Source organism: Colletotrichum destructivum, chromosome 6, assembly GCF_034447905.1.
Source record: "Colletotrichum destructivum chromosome 6, complete sequence".
Lineage (NCBI taxonomy): Eukaryota > Fungi > Ascomycota > Sordariomycetes > Glomerellales > Glomerellaceae > Colletotrichum > Colletotrichum destructivum.
In genome coordinates, this window is record NC_085901.1 from 1,985,444 (window position 1) to 1,998,503 (window position 13,060).

The window sequence follows — 13,060 nt, forward strand, 5'->3', positions numbered from 1 at the left end:
GAGTCTAGAGATGGATGTTTTCCCTGTTTCATGGGACTAATTTTGTTCCTCTGAACCTTAATGAAATGAATTCTTCAAGTGTTAATCTGGCCATGAAGATATGCTGATGAGGTGATCCTCGGGCAAGGTGACCGCAGACACTGACCATGCCTAGAGGTGAATGTCAATGGACGAGTGGGACCGCTCAGCATCGCACCCAAAGAGGCGCTTCCACTTGCCCCTCATGGAATAGCACTATCTGCATGTCGATGATGGGTAATGCTCATCCGTCAATTTGTCGCCAGACGAACAGCAAGTCTCCGGTTGGGCCAGGTCATCGAAGCTAACATGACGTGATGGTCTCGCGTCGAAACTCTGGGCTCCACGACACGCGGTTGCCAGCGGAAACCGTTGGAGCTCTACACTCTTCTCTCACTCGGTCTCTCGGTGTTTCTATCAAGGTAGCTAGCTGTGCGTCTTGCAGCTTAACCGCCTTTGCAGCCTAAAGTGCCATTAGCTGTAGATAAGACAGGGTCCTGAAGATCTCATCCGCGGGTGGCATAGCTCGTACAGGAGCTACCCTGGTCGGATGGCAGAGTTGGTTGCATCAGAGTGCGGCATTGGCGCGGGGTCCGCTATGTCCGCCATGCTCGTCGTGCGTCTTGCGTCTTGCGCCACCGAGCCGTCCGGTGGCATCATCGCCCCGGCTCCACGGCACCGGACCCACGCCGAACATCGGGAGGGGCATTTTGGGGTAACTGGCGACAGAGTCCGGGATGTCTCCAAGGTGCGTCACGTCACGTCAGGCTGGACGCGACCCCTCCAAAGCCCTATTGCTACCCCGCGGACAGTTCCTCTCTTTTCCTCTGAACTTACCGCTGTGATCCAGCCCTTGCATTCTCCCGTAATCTTTTGAGACGAACGCAGAGTATCGCGCAACAAAACCGCAAAGGCATCAGACCAGATACATCCAAGCAACCATGACCGACACGACAGGAAGCAAGCCAAAGAAGAGCCTCGTGCTCAATGCCTTCGTGGAGATGTGTAAGGAGTCCGCCCGCGTCCTCTTAAGCCCGTGAGATAGAAGATGGACTGGAGCTGACAGTCGCGATGTAGGCAGCGGGCACCAGTCACCTGGACTCTGGAGGCACCCCGACGACCAGTCGTGGCGCTTCAACGAGATCACCCACTGGGTCGAGCTCGCAAAGCTGCTCGAGGAGGCCAAGTTCCACGGCATCTTCATCGCCGACGTTCTCGGTAAGCTACTGCCCCGGTGGCCGCCGCGTTGGAGGTGTCGCTAACACGGTTGAAGGTGGTTACGACGTGTACTCGCAGTCTCTCGACCCTGCAAAGATCTCTGGTGCTCAATGGCCCGTCAACGAGCCGCTGGCACCCATCGCGGCTATGGCTGCCGTGACGAAGAGCATCGGCTTCGGCGTGACCGTCTCGACGACATACGAGCAGCCGTATCACTTGGCTAGGCGGCTGTCCACTGTAGACCACCTCAGTGGTGGCCGGTGAGTGCATTTGCCATCATCTGCCCGCGGCGCTCTCACACTGACAACAACGACAGGCTAGGATGGAATGTTAGTGACTGACGAACGTCGAACGACAGAATCGTATCGCATCGCATACTGACACGGACAGATCGTAACCAGCTACCTCGATTCGGCGGCGAAGAACATGGGCCTCGCCCAGCAGCCCCAGGTGAGTCCCTCAAACAGCCACTTGACGATAACACCTGGTCGTTGACAATCACAAAGCACGACGATAGATACGCACAGGCCGAGGAGTACATCAAGGTCATGTACAAGCTCTTCGAGTCCTCGTGGCGTGACGATGCCGTCAAGCTCGACCGCAAGTCGGGCGTCTACACCCAGCCCGAGCTGGTGCGCAAGATCGACCACAACGGGCGCTTCTTCAACGTCCCCGGCCCGCACATTGTGCAGCCCAGCCCGCAGCGCACGCCGCTGCTCTTGCAGGCCGGCACGTCCAAGGCGGGAAAGCAGTTCGCGGCGCAGCACGCCGAAGCCATCTTCGTGTCGGCGCACGCGCCCGCCGTGTGTGCCAAGAACATCGCCGAGATCCGCCAGCTCGCGCGCGCGGAGTACGGGCGCGACGGGAACGACATCAAGGTGCTTGCACTCGTGACGCCGATCCTGGGAGCGACGGAGGAGGAGGCGCAGGCGAAGCTGGCGGACTACCGGCAGTACGCTTCGCACGAGGGTGCGCTGGCGCTGTTCGGCGGGTGGACGGGCATTGACCTGAGCAAGTACGGCGACGACGAGGAGCTGAGGCAGGTCGAGAGCAACGCGGTCAAGTCAACGGTCGAGGGATACGCGCGGTTCTCGCCAGGCACAGCCAAGTGGACGAAGCACACGATCGCCGAGCACGTCAGCATCGGCGGCAACGGACCCATCTTCGTCGGTACGGCGGCGCAGGTGGCCGACGGGCTTGAGGCGTGGATCGAGGAGGCCGACGTCGACGGCTTCAACTTTGTGAGTGATGATCTTTTGGGACGGGACGAGATGAAAGGCGTGTTTGAGAGCGAACGATTGCTAATGACTCTTGGATACACAGGCGTACGCCCTCTTCCCGCAATCGTTTAAGGACATCATCGACCTGCTGCTTCCGGAGTTGCGTCGCCGCGGACTGTTCTGGGACGACTACGCCGTGCCCGGCGGCACATACAGGGAGAACTTCTACCGCAAGAAGGGACAGACGGGGCCGTTGGACGAGCACGTGGCGGCGTCCTACCGGTGGAAAGCGGGTGTTCCGGCAGAGGAGGCCAAGATTCCGGAATAAGTGAGGAAGGAATGGAACGAATGGGCTAGATAGGAGGCGAGAGTGGGTGAAATAGTAAAAGAATCCAGAAGATCTAGAAGCTATTCCGAAGTTTCCTTTTGCAATGTGTGTTCCTACCTAGGTCCCGAATGTGGTGAAGGTTAGTGGGCTGGACCATGGTGGGCGTTCCTTCCTCGTTCCAGGCCCCTGGTGGAACGGAGATCGGCCGGGCCATGAGTGGGTCCGGAGCACTGCCATGTAAAGCCGAGATTCGTCCGGCCGAGCTGAGCCGAAGGAATGGCTCGCATCTACGGAAGTTTGAAGATGGTCCACTTTACTTCTGCATCGTTGATTTCGGATCGCTGGCGTGGAGAGTGGGGGGGCTATTTTGAAGTTCAAAGATGGGTTTGCTCTCCGACAACTCATTCACGATCAGTGAAGAACAATTTTCTACCGTAATCGTGGAAAAATCCATCTTACTGAACCTCAACCCCAGAGTTGCTTGGAAGTGGCTGAATTCGCGGTGCCCAATTGGTCAATGGCTCACTGTCGGCTCACACCGAGAGACGCTCTCAAGAGCCGGACGCCTAGCATTGTTTCCGCGCTGTAACCGTAGGGGGGAACAAGGGGGGGTCTCAACGTGAGTAAGTTCCCGCTCTAGCGGCCGTGCGGCACTCCATGCGGCGTTACCGACGGTTACCGAGCCTCAACCCACTTCCCTGACCAATCACTTCGCCTCGCTTGCTGACATAACACACCAAGCGAGGGCCGCACCTCTCAGAAAGCTCGCAGCTATCACAGAGCTCCCCTGTAAATTACTGCGTCATTCCCCACCGAGAGGCTCCAAGGAACAGGTGAAGTGACCTGATCTTCTTTTCTCTCTCCTCTCCTGAGAATCAACAAATACTCGAACCATAAAAGCTGATCGGCGCCCACTTTCTGCTCCGGCGTCACCTTGTTCTCCTCTTCTTCTTTGACCAGTCGTCTGGCCAGGCTTGACCCTCGTGTGAAACTCTCCGCTCCATCTTCCCGTCACCACTCTCTTCCGCTCCGTCTGCCGGTCTGAACCTCTCGCTGCCGAGTCTCACTCGTTCTCTCTCACAACCATGGCGTCCCCCGTCGCCTCGGCCGCCTTGCGGTCTCGCGTCCATCGCGCGTCGATGCTCAAGAAACTCACCCGCCCCCAGGACCTCCTCCAGCACTTCCCCAACGGCACCTACCTCGGCTGGTCCGGCTTCACCGGTGTCGGCTACCCCAAGAAGATGCCTACTTTCCTTGCCGACCACGTCGAGCAGAATAGTCTCCAGGGCCAGCTGCGCTACAGCCTCTTCGTCGGTGCCTCGTCCGGCGCCGAGACGGAGAACCGATGGGCCGGCCTCGACATGATCGAGCGCCGCAGCCCCCACCAGGTCGGCAAGGCCATCTCCAAGGGCATCAACGAGGGCCGCATCCACTTCCACGACAGGCATCTGTCCCAGTTCCCCGTCGACCTCGTCTACGGCTTCTACACCAAGGACCGCCCTAACAAGAACCTGGACGTTGTCGTCGTCGAGGCCACCGAGATCAAGCCCGACGGCAGCATCGTCCCCGGAGCCTCCGTCGGCGCCACCCCCGAGCTCATCCAGATGGCCGACAAGATCATCATCGAGGTCAACACGGCGCTGCCCAGCTTCGACGGCCTGCATGACATCACCATGACCGACCTGCCGCCGCGCCGTAAGCCCTACCTCATCACGAGCGTCGAGGACCGCATCGGATCCAACTCCATCCCCATCGACACGGAAAAGGTCGTCGGTATCATCGAATCCGATTACCAAGACCAGACGGCCCCGAATACCCCCCCCGACGCTTCGTCGCGCGCCATTGCAGGCCACCTCATTGAGTACTTTGAGCACGAGGTCAAGCACGGCCGCCTGCCCAAGAACCTCCTACCCCTGCAGTCCGGCATCGGCAACATCGCCAACGCCGTCGTCGGTGGTCTCAAGGACTCCAACTTCTGGAACCTCAAAGTCTGGACCGAGGTCATCCAGGACACTTTCCTTGACCTCTTCGACTCAGGCCACCTTGATTTCGCGACCGCCACCTCGATCCGCTTTTCTCCCGAGGGCTTCCAGCGCTTTTACGACAACTGGGACAGCTACCACAACAAACTCCTCCTCCGCAACCAACAGGTTTCCAACTCCCCCGAGATCATCCGCCGCCTCGGCGTCATTGGCATGAACACGCCTGTCGAAGTCGACATTTACGCACACGCCAACAGCACGTGCGTCATGGGTTCCCGCATGCTCAACGGCCTCGGCGGTAGCGCCGATTTCCTCCGCAACGCCAAGTACAGCATCATGCACACTCCCTCAACTCGCCCTTCAAAGACGGACCCTCACGGAGTCAGCTGCATCGTGCCTATGTGCACGCATATCGATCAGACGGAGCACGACCTCGATTGCATCGTAACTGAACAGGGCCTCGCTGACGTGCGCGGTCTCAGTCCCCGTGAGCGCGCGCGCGTCATCATCAAGAAATGCGCCCACCCCGTCTACCAGCCCATTCTCGAGCGCTACTTCGACAAGGCCGAGTTCGAGTGCCTCCGCAAGGGCATGGGACACGAGCCTCACCTTCTCTTTAATTCTTTTGATCTGCACAAGGCGCTGGTTGAAGAGGGTAGCATGCAAAAGGTCAAGAGCTTTTAGGCGTAGGCCGCAGAGCTGGGCAGTATTCAAGGAGGAGCACTACAAATACCCTTAAAACGTTTCCTTTTTATATAGATCCTTAGACGACTAATGCATTTTCGAATTAAAAAGTTCCTGAAATCACGCGTCTGTGGGCTACTTTATGGAATCACCGGACAATGTTGCGGATGGGACGATATGATTCAAGAGCAGTTGCATGCAGGCACACTCATCCAGCATATCATCCTATTCTCGAGCGTGTAAGGTGGGATGAGTGGACGGATCGCAGTAACAGACTTATAGTCGGCCTGCGAAGGGCGTTACCTGTTGGTCTATATGTCTTATTTTTGGTGCGTCCTGAAGTAATTCCTGGCCTTCCTAGGTGCCTAGGGAATGGGGCTCCGCATCCCTACACCTCCCTTGACCTCTGGGGTCTGCTGCGCGGGCCGGCTGGGCTGCTAGGCTGTCATCGCCCTAAGCAAGCCTATGGAGGCTGCTGCAGCTGGAGGACGTAGGTACAACTTCTCCAAGACATCTTACGACTGAGGATGCTCCTTTCGCTCTCTTGCTCGGCTTGGGTGTCGTGGAGAGAAGGTGCGACTGCCACATATGGAGATGTTACTGCCTTACCTAAGGTAGGTAGGTAGACGTTCTTCCTTCCACCTGGCTGCTTTCCTTGAGCAGGACCTGCCTCCCTCCATTCCTGATCCCGGAGCATTTTACATCCTCGTTGTCTTCTCGGTTTATCTCTTCCAATCCGTCAATCATTCGAGCCCCTTTCCGTTGAGCCAGTTCAAGGGATTGCGTCACCCCAATCAACTAATTCTGTATCCGATCCTTTTGATAGCGATGATGAAATCCTGACGAGACGTGAGTGCTTGTACTTCTTTTTTCATCTTTACCGTAAAAACTGAACGTTTCCCAGGTTCATCTTCGATCCCCGAAACAGTGTCAATCTCCAGTCAGCGTTTTTGCGAACTCCTCGATCACTCGCCTTTTTGTTTCCTGAAATCTCGTTCCCGTCTTTGCCTACGCCAGCCAGTCATACCCTCGGAAAGAGGAAGCTTGCCACCGTTGAGCACGAGGATCAGGGCGATGAAGCCAATGAAGACGACGGAGACTCGTTACTGAGTAAATCTCCAAACCAGTCCCAAGGTCACCCTGTCACTGCTTCTTCGACTGCAGCAAAAATGCGGAAAGGTCCACGTGAGCGGAGATGGGAGTCACTCTTGCCAACCCTCAAGCTCCAAACCCGCTACCCGGCATCAAAGTCACTGGCCCTCGAAGATCCTTTCGATTTCGTTTACAGCCTGCCTGCAATCCCTGGCCAGGACTGCACCTCTGACGTGGTCAAGCACCACTCCAAATTGTTATCGGACATGGCCTCTTGGGAGCTCCGGGCATTGAAATTTGGCGAGTCGACTCCCAAAATATTTTTGCGCGTGAGCACCAAAGACTTCAAGCAACGTGAAGCCTTGTCGTTGTGCGCCAAGCTCATCGACGCGAAAAAGGTTTCGTGGAACCCGGCAGAGCTGGAGGCTCCTCGAGTCCGCAAACCTTCGAGTTTGATTACTTCGCTGGCAAAGGCCGCGCAGTATAGCCTTTTTCCTGACAAGCCTTTTCGGATTGCCAACCCAGCTTTAACTCAAACAGCAGGCGCCTGGTCCTGGATTGTTGCGTTGCCGTGCGTTGATGCAGAAACGTACGCGCTCAAAACCTTCAAATGGAGGATCGCAGTCAAGAAGCTTGACTCATCTACAAAGTTGGTCCCATCCAGACATGCCGGGGCTCGCGTCTTTCAGAGTCTGTTCAAGGGACATGGGTTGCACGGAGCCTATTGGAGATGCCGCCATAAACACCTGGTTGACCACAAACAGCATTCTTGAAGTGTGGGGGGCTATGGCAAGAGGCGCCGATGCCGCCAACGCTCAAATGACCCTTGGCCACGAACCTCCGAACGCTTGTCACTGCGTCGATGAGGCAAAGTCGAAGACGGCATATGCATGCGGTCATTGTGGCAAAGAAACAATGTGCGAGTTTGGCTACCGGGCCTGTCCGGCATGTTGCGGCATCGTAATCGAGACAAGGACAAGCAATCGCGCCAAGCTGCATTTCCCGGAGCGGTTACATTCACATACAAGGACACTTGTCGAGGAGATTGATGTCCCTCTGAAATATGCAAATGAGAATCTTTACCTGGGTTTGATGTCCGGCTGAATCGTGATGAGGAGGTGGACTACGAAGAGAAGGAGGAGGACGAGGACGAGGATCAGGGGGTTCAAGAGGACGAGGGTTGGTTTGAAGAGGAAGATGATTAGTCTGAAGAGGACTGATTGGCAAGAACTGGCGTGAGTTGATAGACAATATTAAGAATTTGCAATCCGTTAAAAAGTTCAAATAGTGCTTTCTGTTAGTTGCTTAAACAGATTAAACCATCTTCCACGTCTCTTCAGTGTGCATTTCATAAACCGATAGCTGTATCACCAAATAGTCTAAAGTTGTCAAGTATGTATCATGAACCAATACTAAAGCTAACTACCTCCAGCATGTCTCATCAACCCTAGAGCAGAATTCCCAAGTACCCTGGAAAGGAATTCCCAAGTACCCTAGAAAGGCCAAGTTAAGGCCCGGTCCAATCCGTGCTGCTGAGGTGTCGACTCCATGCCCGACAAGCCAGGGTATTCCAGCCTCGATCCGGGCCAAGAGGACGGGATGACCCGCTCAAAGTCTCCCAAATTGATGCCCATGCCGTCGATCAGTTCCAAGATCTCCCCTTCATCAATTTGTCTGAAGGGCACCACGGAGCTGTCCTGGAAGTAGGCTTGGTCCTTCTCGTAATGGTTCGAGGTAAACCGAAAGGGATGCTCGTACAGGGCGAGGCCAAGTTCCTCATGAGTGCGCACGAAGTGCGGCGCGTACGTCAGCCAGACACCAAGGTCGATTCGCGGCACGACTTTCTTGATGTTTCCTCCCGGCCCCTTTGCCCAGAGTTCTGTAGTAAGCACTGGGTGTCTGGCGTAGGCCCAGAACGTGAAAGCCATCAGGACTGCAAACTCAAGAGGCATTAGGTCTTGAGGGAGATGCTCTCTGAATCGACTGATGGTTCTAACCATCTGATTAGGAACCAAGCGGCCCTCAATCTTCAGCATGAAGAAATGGGCCATGTCCCAGTGCCTGTGGGCGGTTGATACCAAATTGTAGAACTGTGGAGTGTGTTACAGCAGACAGTAACTGCTGGTAAGTTTGTGGTTAAAAGGGTGTTGTTTTCGCCGATGACTCAGGCCGTTAGTTGGGGCCCATAAAGGTCAAGCGTAGAGCTGTGGAGATGCGCTAGGATCAAGGACCTTGACTTGGAGCGGCCAGCCATTGAGTCATCTTTCCTGTTTATCTTTGAGATATACAGTCTGCTCCTCATCGCCTGGCAGCGGAAGTTGAGGTGCGTTCTCTGGGTAACGGTCACCTAACGTGAGTCGCTTGATGAAAACCATCTGGTTCTCACCTCGCAACATGTCGGTGTGCGGGATGAGACAAGACGCAACGGCTCTAGTCGGACCATCCACGAAAGCAGCACCAGTGAAGTTTGACGACAGGTCTGGCTGACAGGTGTCCCTGAGGGATTTGGCAGGTCCGTCCGCGAAGACAAGGATGCCCTTCATTCCATCAAAATGGATGTAGTAGGCTCTCGACTCCCGTGTCGCTGGGATGTTCTATGAATCGAGAAGCACCCCCACAAGGCGTGAAGGAAACGTCGATTTCGGTCGGTAAGGTAGAGTTGTATAACGAATATCGAAACGCGTAGAGTCTGGAGAGAAAGGCTTTTTGTTCGGGTGGGAAAGCTTCCTCAGGAAAGCAGTCGAGATCACAGCGGAGTAAACGCGTATGTTTTTCCTGTCATCGTAATTTTCGAGGATGAAATGGACCTGTTGGGAAAACCGTAAGTATAAGAAAACGCAAAGGAACCACGTGGTTTTTTACCTTGAAACAAGTTTCCATGGCGTTTTAAGATAAAGTTGTGCTCCCTGCCTGGCTTTGATGAGCCTCGGCAATCAAAAGCGCCGTAATGTATGGATCAACATGCGGGTTTTCTGGAAGGATTCCTAGCATTTCGAGTTGCCGCGGGCTAAACTTCCTGTCGCGGGGTCCCTCAATAGCCGTGTGAATTTGCGAGGACGCAATACGACAGTGATTCTGCTTCCAAGACTTCCGGTGCGGACCAGTGCAGACCATTTCACAGGGTAGTAGGATTCTGTGCTTGTTGAAGCAGAAGACGAGCGGGCAGTCTCTATCTAAACACAGGTGAGTATTTTGGGCTTATAAAGAGGCGAAGTGGCAGTCGGCCACAGCCTCGGCAAGGAACATTGTACTTACTGGACACATTTGAAAGAATAGGCTTCCAAAAGGCTTCGAAGTGGAATGACTGGAGAAAGCACTGAGTGGTTACAATCAGCAACCCACTGGAACGCCTGCTTGCGTGTGATTTTTTTGGTCGGAGCCCAAGGCTTTTTGTTGGAGGGCCCAGGCTCGCTCGGCGACGCGATGGGTGTGACTTCGACGAAAGCGCAGCGTAAGAAAAAGAGATGGCTCGCAGTCCATTGCAGCGGTTCCACGACGAATCGCTTTCTTGGGAACTGGCGAGCAAAGAGGTGGGCGACCTCGTGGATAGAGAGGCCTGCAAGGTCGTCGTCGCTGCAGCCATGATCGCTTGCCATGCTTGGCAATTCTAGCAGTTGGCCCCCTGGCCTCTTCGTTAGTGTTGATAGTATCGAGCCCGGGTCATTGGAGACTTGTTCCTCCCTAGGTGGAAAGGATGGGAGAGAGTGAACTTGTAGCAAGTGATGAGAGGCTCATAGAAGCACCCCTGGGTCGCTTCCTTGAAAGTTGATGTAGGTGTAGCACAGTAACCCAGAAGACCTTCATAAGGTAGGTAGGTAGGCAGATGCTTTCTTAGTGCAGCATGCGAACGGAAGGACCGACACAACACTTGTTAGTCACGTGGTCTCGGCTGGCCCTACCTACCTAGGTAGGTAGGTAGGTAGGTAAAGGTACATGATTCATTAGACGACCTGAGTGCTGCCTAAAGAAGCACCATTAGGCAACAACGACTACTTTAAATGTTAGCTGGACCATACCAAATGCCCTGAGTGACTCATGTACTAAACAGGGTTAAAGGAACTATGAACCTCGAAACCGTGATGGCCCCTCCGGACAATGACCAGCCCCTGAATCTATTGTACAGGAGAATCTCGCGGCTTCAGCGTCGTCACGCAGCTTTTTCGGCCACCCCCACCATGATGCATGATTGTGAAATCGTTTGTCGAAACGCGAAGACAACTCTTGAAGACAGAGTGTGAGACTTACCGAGCAACGTGCTTCTGTTTTTCTTTGCCAGTTCGACCAACACGCCCAATGAGGCCGCCACTTTTACCCAACGACGGACCAACGCCGTAGCAACGACCCGGACCGTCGCCTCACTTCAGCCAGAATGTCGTCAACGACCAAACAAGTATACGAGGCCGACAACTTAGCCATTGGTGAGGAAGGCTTGCTTGAGGGAGGTACATTGAGGGTTGGTAGACAGTGTGTCTTGGTTTGAATTGAAAGCTTTTGTCGCAGCGGATGCAAAATGTAACTAAGATGTACACCCTGATAGCTGACACGCAGATAAAACAGGTTATCCAGATGTGTGATCGTTCCAACCTTGCGTCCCTACAGTCACCGGCATCTCTGAGAGCCTTGAGTCCTTAACTGACCTGGTAGACATAGAGGAAAGTCAACATCTCATTACATTATCTCCCGTCTGCCTGACGAGATTTGATTGCCCTCGCAAGCAGTACAAGTACATCACTGAGTGAAATTCAAGACACCTGCCGCCTCTCTCTCACTCCCCAAACCCCCAGGCCTCACCTCCGGCTCTTCTCCACAAGCTCCTCCAACTCATCAACCGCCTCCTCCGGCCCGTCGTGCCTCGCAAAATCATCCCGAACCGTCTCCGCCGCCTTGCGAAACCGGCCGTCCGAGATGACCCGCTCGACCGCGTCCCTCAGGGCCTCCTCGCCTGGCGTGTCCGTCCCGAGATCGACGCCGGCGCCGGCCCACGCGACCCTCGAGCTGACGTCCGCCTTGTCCTCGCTCCGCCCCGCGCAGACCATCGGCACGCCGCAGCTCAGCGCCGCGAGCACGCCGTTGTACCCCGCGTTCGTCACCATGACGCCGACATGCGGGAGAAGCCTGGCGTGCGGGACGAAGGGCGCGACCCTCGCGTTGGCCGGCAGGGAGTCCGCCGCCAGCAGGGTCTCCGCGTCCCGGGTCGTCGCGATGACGAGCAAGTCGGAGCGGTACCGGAGGGCTGACAGTGTGGGAGCGATGAGGTTCGCCGGGTTCGTGGCGTACGTCCCTTGCGTAACGTGGACGACCTTCTCCCTCGGGTGCGCGAGCATCTCACCCCACCACTCCGGAAGGGAGAAGGCTCCGCCGCCGCCGTCGTCGTCGTCATTGAACAACGGCAGCAGAGGCCCGACGAACCTGACCCCTGGTGGTAGGTTCCGCCTCGGGAATTCGAACACCGGCGTCGTGGGCATGATGTGGAGCGCGTCCGACCTCGCCGAGTCGTAGAAGCCCAACGCGGGCAGCGGGGGCAATCCCAGTGCCGCGCGGTGCCCGTTCAGCGCCGCCGTGAGCCGCGTGTAGAACAGCCGCGCTGCGACGGCGTGCGTTAAGGCGTTGATCCAGCGCCCGAAGAAAGTCGTGGGGGGTAGCCATCCGCTGCCCCAGGGCGGGATCTCGGCGTCAATGGTGAAGAGCGGGTTGATCCCTAGCGTGGCGTACGGCAGGCCCGTGAGGTCGCGCAGGCAGTGGGCGCCGTAAGCGCCCAGGTCGACCAGCAGGACGTCGGCGTCAAAAGTGGCCAGCACGGCGCGGTAGGCGGCGACCTGGTCCGGCACACGGTCGAGGAACAGTCGACGGAGGGTCGAGACGATGGCGGCGAGGCCCCAGGTGCCCGGGTCTGGCGCCAGCGGGACCTCGTCGTGGCGCGCGAGGGCCGCGGGGGAAGGGAAGAACGCGGCGCCGGTCGGGGTCACGAGGTGCTCGTGGGAGGCCGAGGTGAGCCACGCGACGTCGTGGCCGCGGCGGATGAGGGCGCGGGCGACGGGCTGGGCCGGGTTGATGTGCCCCGCGAAGGGCATCGTTGAGATGAGGACCTTCATGATTGTCGTCGCGATACGATGCCGGGGTTTCCGGGGTTGGTTCTGGCGGGCGGGGATGAAGCGTGTGTCATGCAGCAATGCGATATGGGCTGTGATGTGAGGTGGTGACTTGGAGACGTGAGTTTTCTAAACGGCTGGATGACTTCTGATGACTCGAAAATCGGGAACTGTGTGACTTGGAGAGGATTGTAAAGCAGTGTATGAAGATGTGAGAAGGACGGCGTCCATTGCGATGCAGTGAAATGGTACAAAACTCTGAAAGCTAAATAATGCCCGGATCCGTCCGCCGGGGCCCATTCGGCGAAGACCAAGTGAGCGCCGCAACGGACTACCCGATCCGCTTCCCGTTCCAAGCCCAACTTGCTTGGATGGAAATCGAATTCGGAGTAAACCAGGCATTGTGTATGGGCAAAGTCCTTGGTTATA

The 13,060-nt window shown here is 56.2% G+C and overlaps 8 protein-coding genes across 8 annotated transcripts; 3 read left to right on the forward strand and 5 right to left on the reverse strand.

Moving 5' to 3' along the window:
• Positions 1–3: 3 nt before the first annotated feature.
• CDEST_09785 (Putative Luciferase-like domain-containing protein) lies at positions 4–2,884 on the forward strand. Its single transcript, XM_062925943.1, has 7 exons — positions 4–1,023; positions 1,096–1,236; positions 1,292–1,496; positions 1,553–1,565; positions 1,627–1,686; positions 1,743–2,477; positions 2,560–2,884. Exons 1-7 carry the CDS (start codon positions 960–962, stop codon positions 2,782–2,784), a joined length of 1,443 nt encoding a protein of 480 aa, XP_062781994.1. The 5' UTR covers positions 4–959; the 3' UTR covers positions 2,785–2,884.
• A 720-nt stretch (positions 2,885–3,604) lies between these two features.
• CDEST_09786 (Putative acetyl-CoA hydrolase/transferase, nagB/RpiA transferase) lies at positions 3,605–5,858 on the forward strand. Its single transcript, XM_062925944.1, has one exon. It carries the CDS (start codon positions 3,870–3,872, stop codon positions 5,448–5,450), a length of 1,581 nt encoding a protein of 526 aa, XP_062781995.1. The 5' UTR covers positions 3,605–3,869; the 3' UTR covers positions 5,451–5,858.
• A 4-nt stretch (positions 5,859–5,862) lies between these two features.
• CDEST_09787 (uncharacterized protein) lies at positions 5,863–7,779 on the forward strand. Its single transcript, XM_062925945.1, has 4 exons — positions 5,863–6,064; positions 6,145–6,303; positions 6,355–7,191; positions 7,232–7,779. Exons 1-4 carry the CDS (start codon positions 6,039–6,041, stop codon positions 7,644–7,646), a joined length of 1,437 nt encoding a protein of 478 aa, XP_062781996.1. The 5' UTR covers positions 5,863–6,038; the 3' UTR covers positions 7,647–7,779.
• A 91-nt stretch (positions 7,780–7,870) lies between these two features.
• On the reverse strand, positions 7,871–8,620 carry CDEST_09788 (uncharacterized protein). The gene has a single exon (XM_062925946.1). The coding sequence runs from the start codon at positions 8,591–8,593 to the stop codon at positions 8,036–8,038; it is 558 nt and encodes a 185-aa protein (XP_062781997.1). The 5' UTR covers positions 8,594–8,620; the 3' UTR covers positions 7,871–8,035.
• Position 8,621: 1 nt separating this feature from the next.
• CDEST_09789 (uncharacterized protein) lies at positions 8,622–9,087 on the reverse strand. The gene has a single exon (XM_062925947.1). The coding sequence runs from the start codon at positions 9,083–9,085 to the stop codon at positions 8,801–8,803; it is 285 nt and encodes a 94-aa protein (XP_062781998.1). The 5' UTR covers positions 9,086–9,087; the 3' UTR covers positions 8,622–8,800.
• A 1-nt stretch (position 9,088) lies between these two features.
• On the reverse strand, positions 9,089–9,424 carry CDEST_09790 (uncharacterized protein). The gene is made up of 2 exons (XM_062925948.1): positions 9,405–9,424; positions 9,089–9,349 (listed from the first exon to the last, which is right to left on the reverse strand). Exons 1-2 carry the CDS (start codon positions 9,420–9,422, stop codon positions 9,137–9,139), a joined length of 231 nt encoding a protein of 76 aa, XP_062781999.1. The 5' UTR covers positions 9,423–9,424; the 3' UTR covers positions 9,089–9,136.
• A 4-nt stretch (positions 9,425–9,428) lies between these two features.
• CDEST_09791 (uncharacterized protein) lies at positions 9,429–10,497 on the reverse strand (the record flags this gene model as incomplete). Its single annotated transcript, XM_062925949.1, has 2 exons — positions 9,798–10,497; positions 9,429–9,711 (listed from the first exon to the last, which is right to left on the reverse strand). Exons 1-2 carry the CDS (start codon positions 10,136–10,138, stop codon positions 9,429–9,431), a joined length of 624 nt encoding a protein of 207 aa, XP_062782000.1. The 5' UTR covers positions 10,139–10,497.
• A 162-nt stretch (positions 10,498–10,659) lies between these two features.
• CDEST_09792 (Putative UDP-glucuronosyl/UDP-glucosyltransferase) lies at positions 10,660–13,043 on the reverse strand. The gene has a single exon (XM_062925950.1). It carries the CDS (start codon positions 12,632–12,634, stop codon positions 11,330–11,332), a length of 1,305 nt encoding a protein of 434 aa, XP_062782001.1. The 5' UTR covers positions 12,635–13,043; the 3' UTR covers positions 10,660–11,329.
• Positions 13,044–13,060: the final 17 nt, after the last annotated feature.

What these genes read in the sequence shown, in the direction of transcription:
- CDEST_09785 (XM_062925943.1), top strand. Translation starts at nt 960, where the DNA reads ATGACCGACACGACAGGAAGCAAGCCAAAGAAGAGCCTCGTGCTCAAT. An exon ending in CTTCATCGCCGACGTTCTCG is followed by an intron (nt 1,237 to 1,291) that starts GTAAGCTACTGC and finishes ACACGGTTGAAG; the next exon opens with GTGGTTACGACGTGTACTCG. An exon ending in GCCTCGCCCAGCAGCCCCAG is followed by an intron (nt 1,687 to 1,742) that starts GTGAGTCCCTCA and finishes ACAATCACAAAG; the next exon opens with CACGACGATAGATACGCACA.
- CDEST_09786 (XM_062925944.1), top strand. Translation starts at nt 3,870, where the DNA reads ATGGCGTCCCCCGTCGCCTCGGCCGCCTTGCGGTCTCGCGTCCATCGC.
- CDEST_09787 (XM_062925945.1), top strand. Translation starts at nt 6,039, where the DNA reads ATGGAGATGTTACTGCCTTACCTAAG. An exon ending in ATGTTACTGCCTTACCTAAG is followed by an intron (nt 6,065 to 6,144) that starts GTAGGTAGGTAG and finishes CTGATCCCGGAG; the next exon opens with CATTTTACATCCTCGTTGTC. An exon ending in AAGCTTGACTCATCTACAAA is followed by an intron (nt 7,192 to 7,231) that starts GTTGGTCCCATC and finishes CGCGTCTTTCAG; the next exon opens with AGTCTGTTCAAGGGACATGG.
- CDEST_09788 (XM_062925946.1), bottom strand. Translation starts at nt 8,593, where the DNA reads ATGGCCCATTTCTTCATGCTGAAGATTGAGGGCCGCTTGGTTCCTAAT.
- CDEST_09789 (XM_062925947.1), bottom strand. Translation starts at nt 9,085, where the DNA reads ATGAAGGGCATCCTTGTCTTCGCGGACGGACCTGCCAAATCCCTCAGG.
- CDEST_09792 (XM_062925950.1), bottom strand. Translation starts at nt 12,634, where the DNA reads ATGAAGGTCCTCATCTCAACGATGCCCTTCGCGGGGCACATCAACCCG.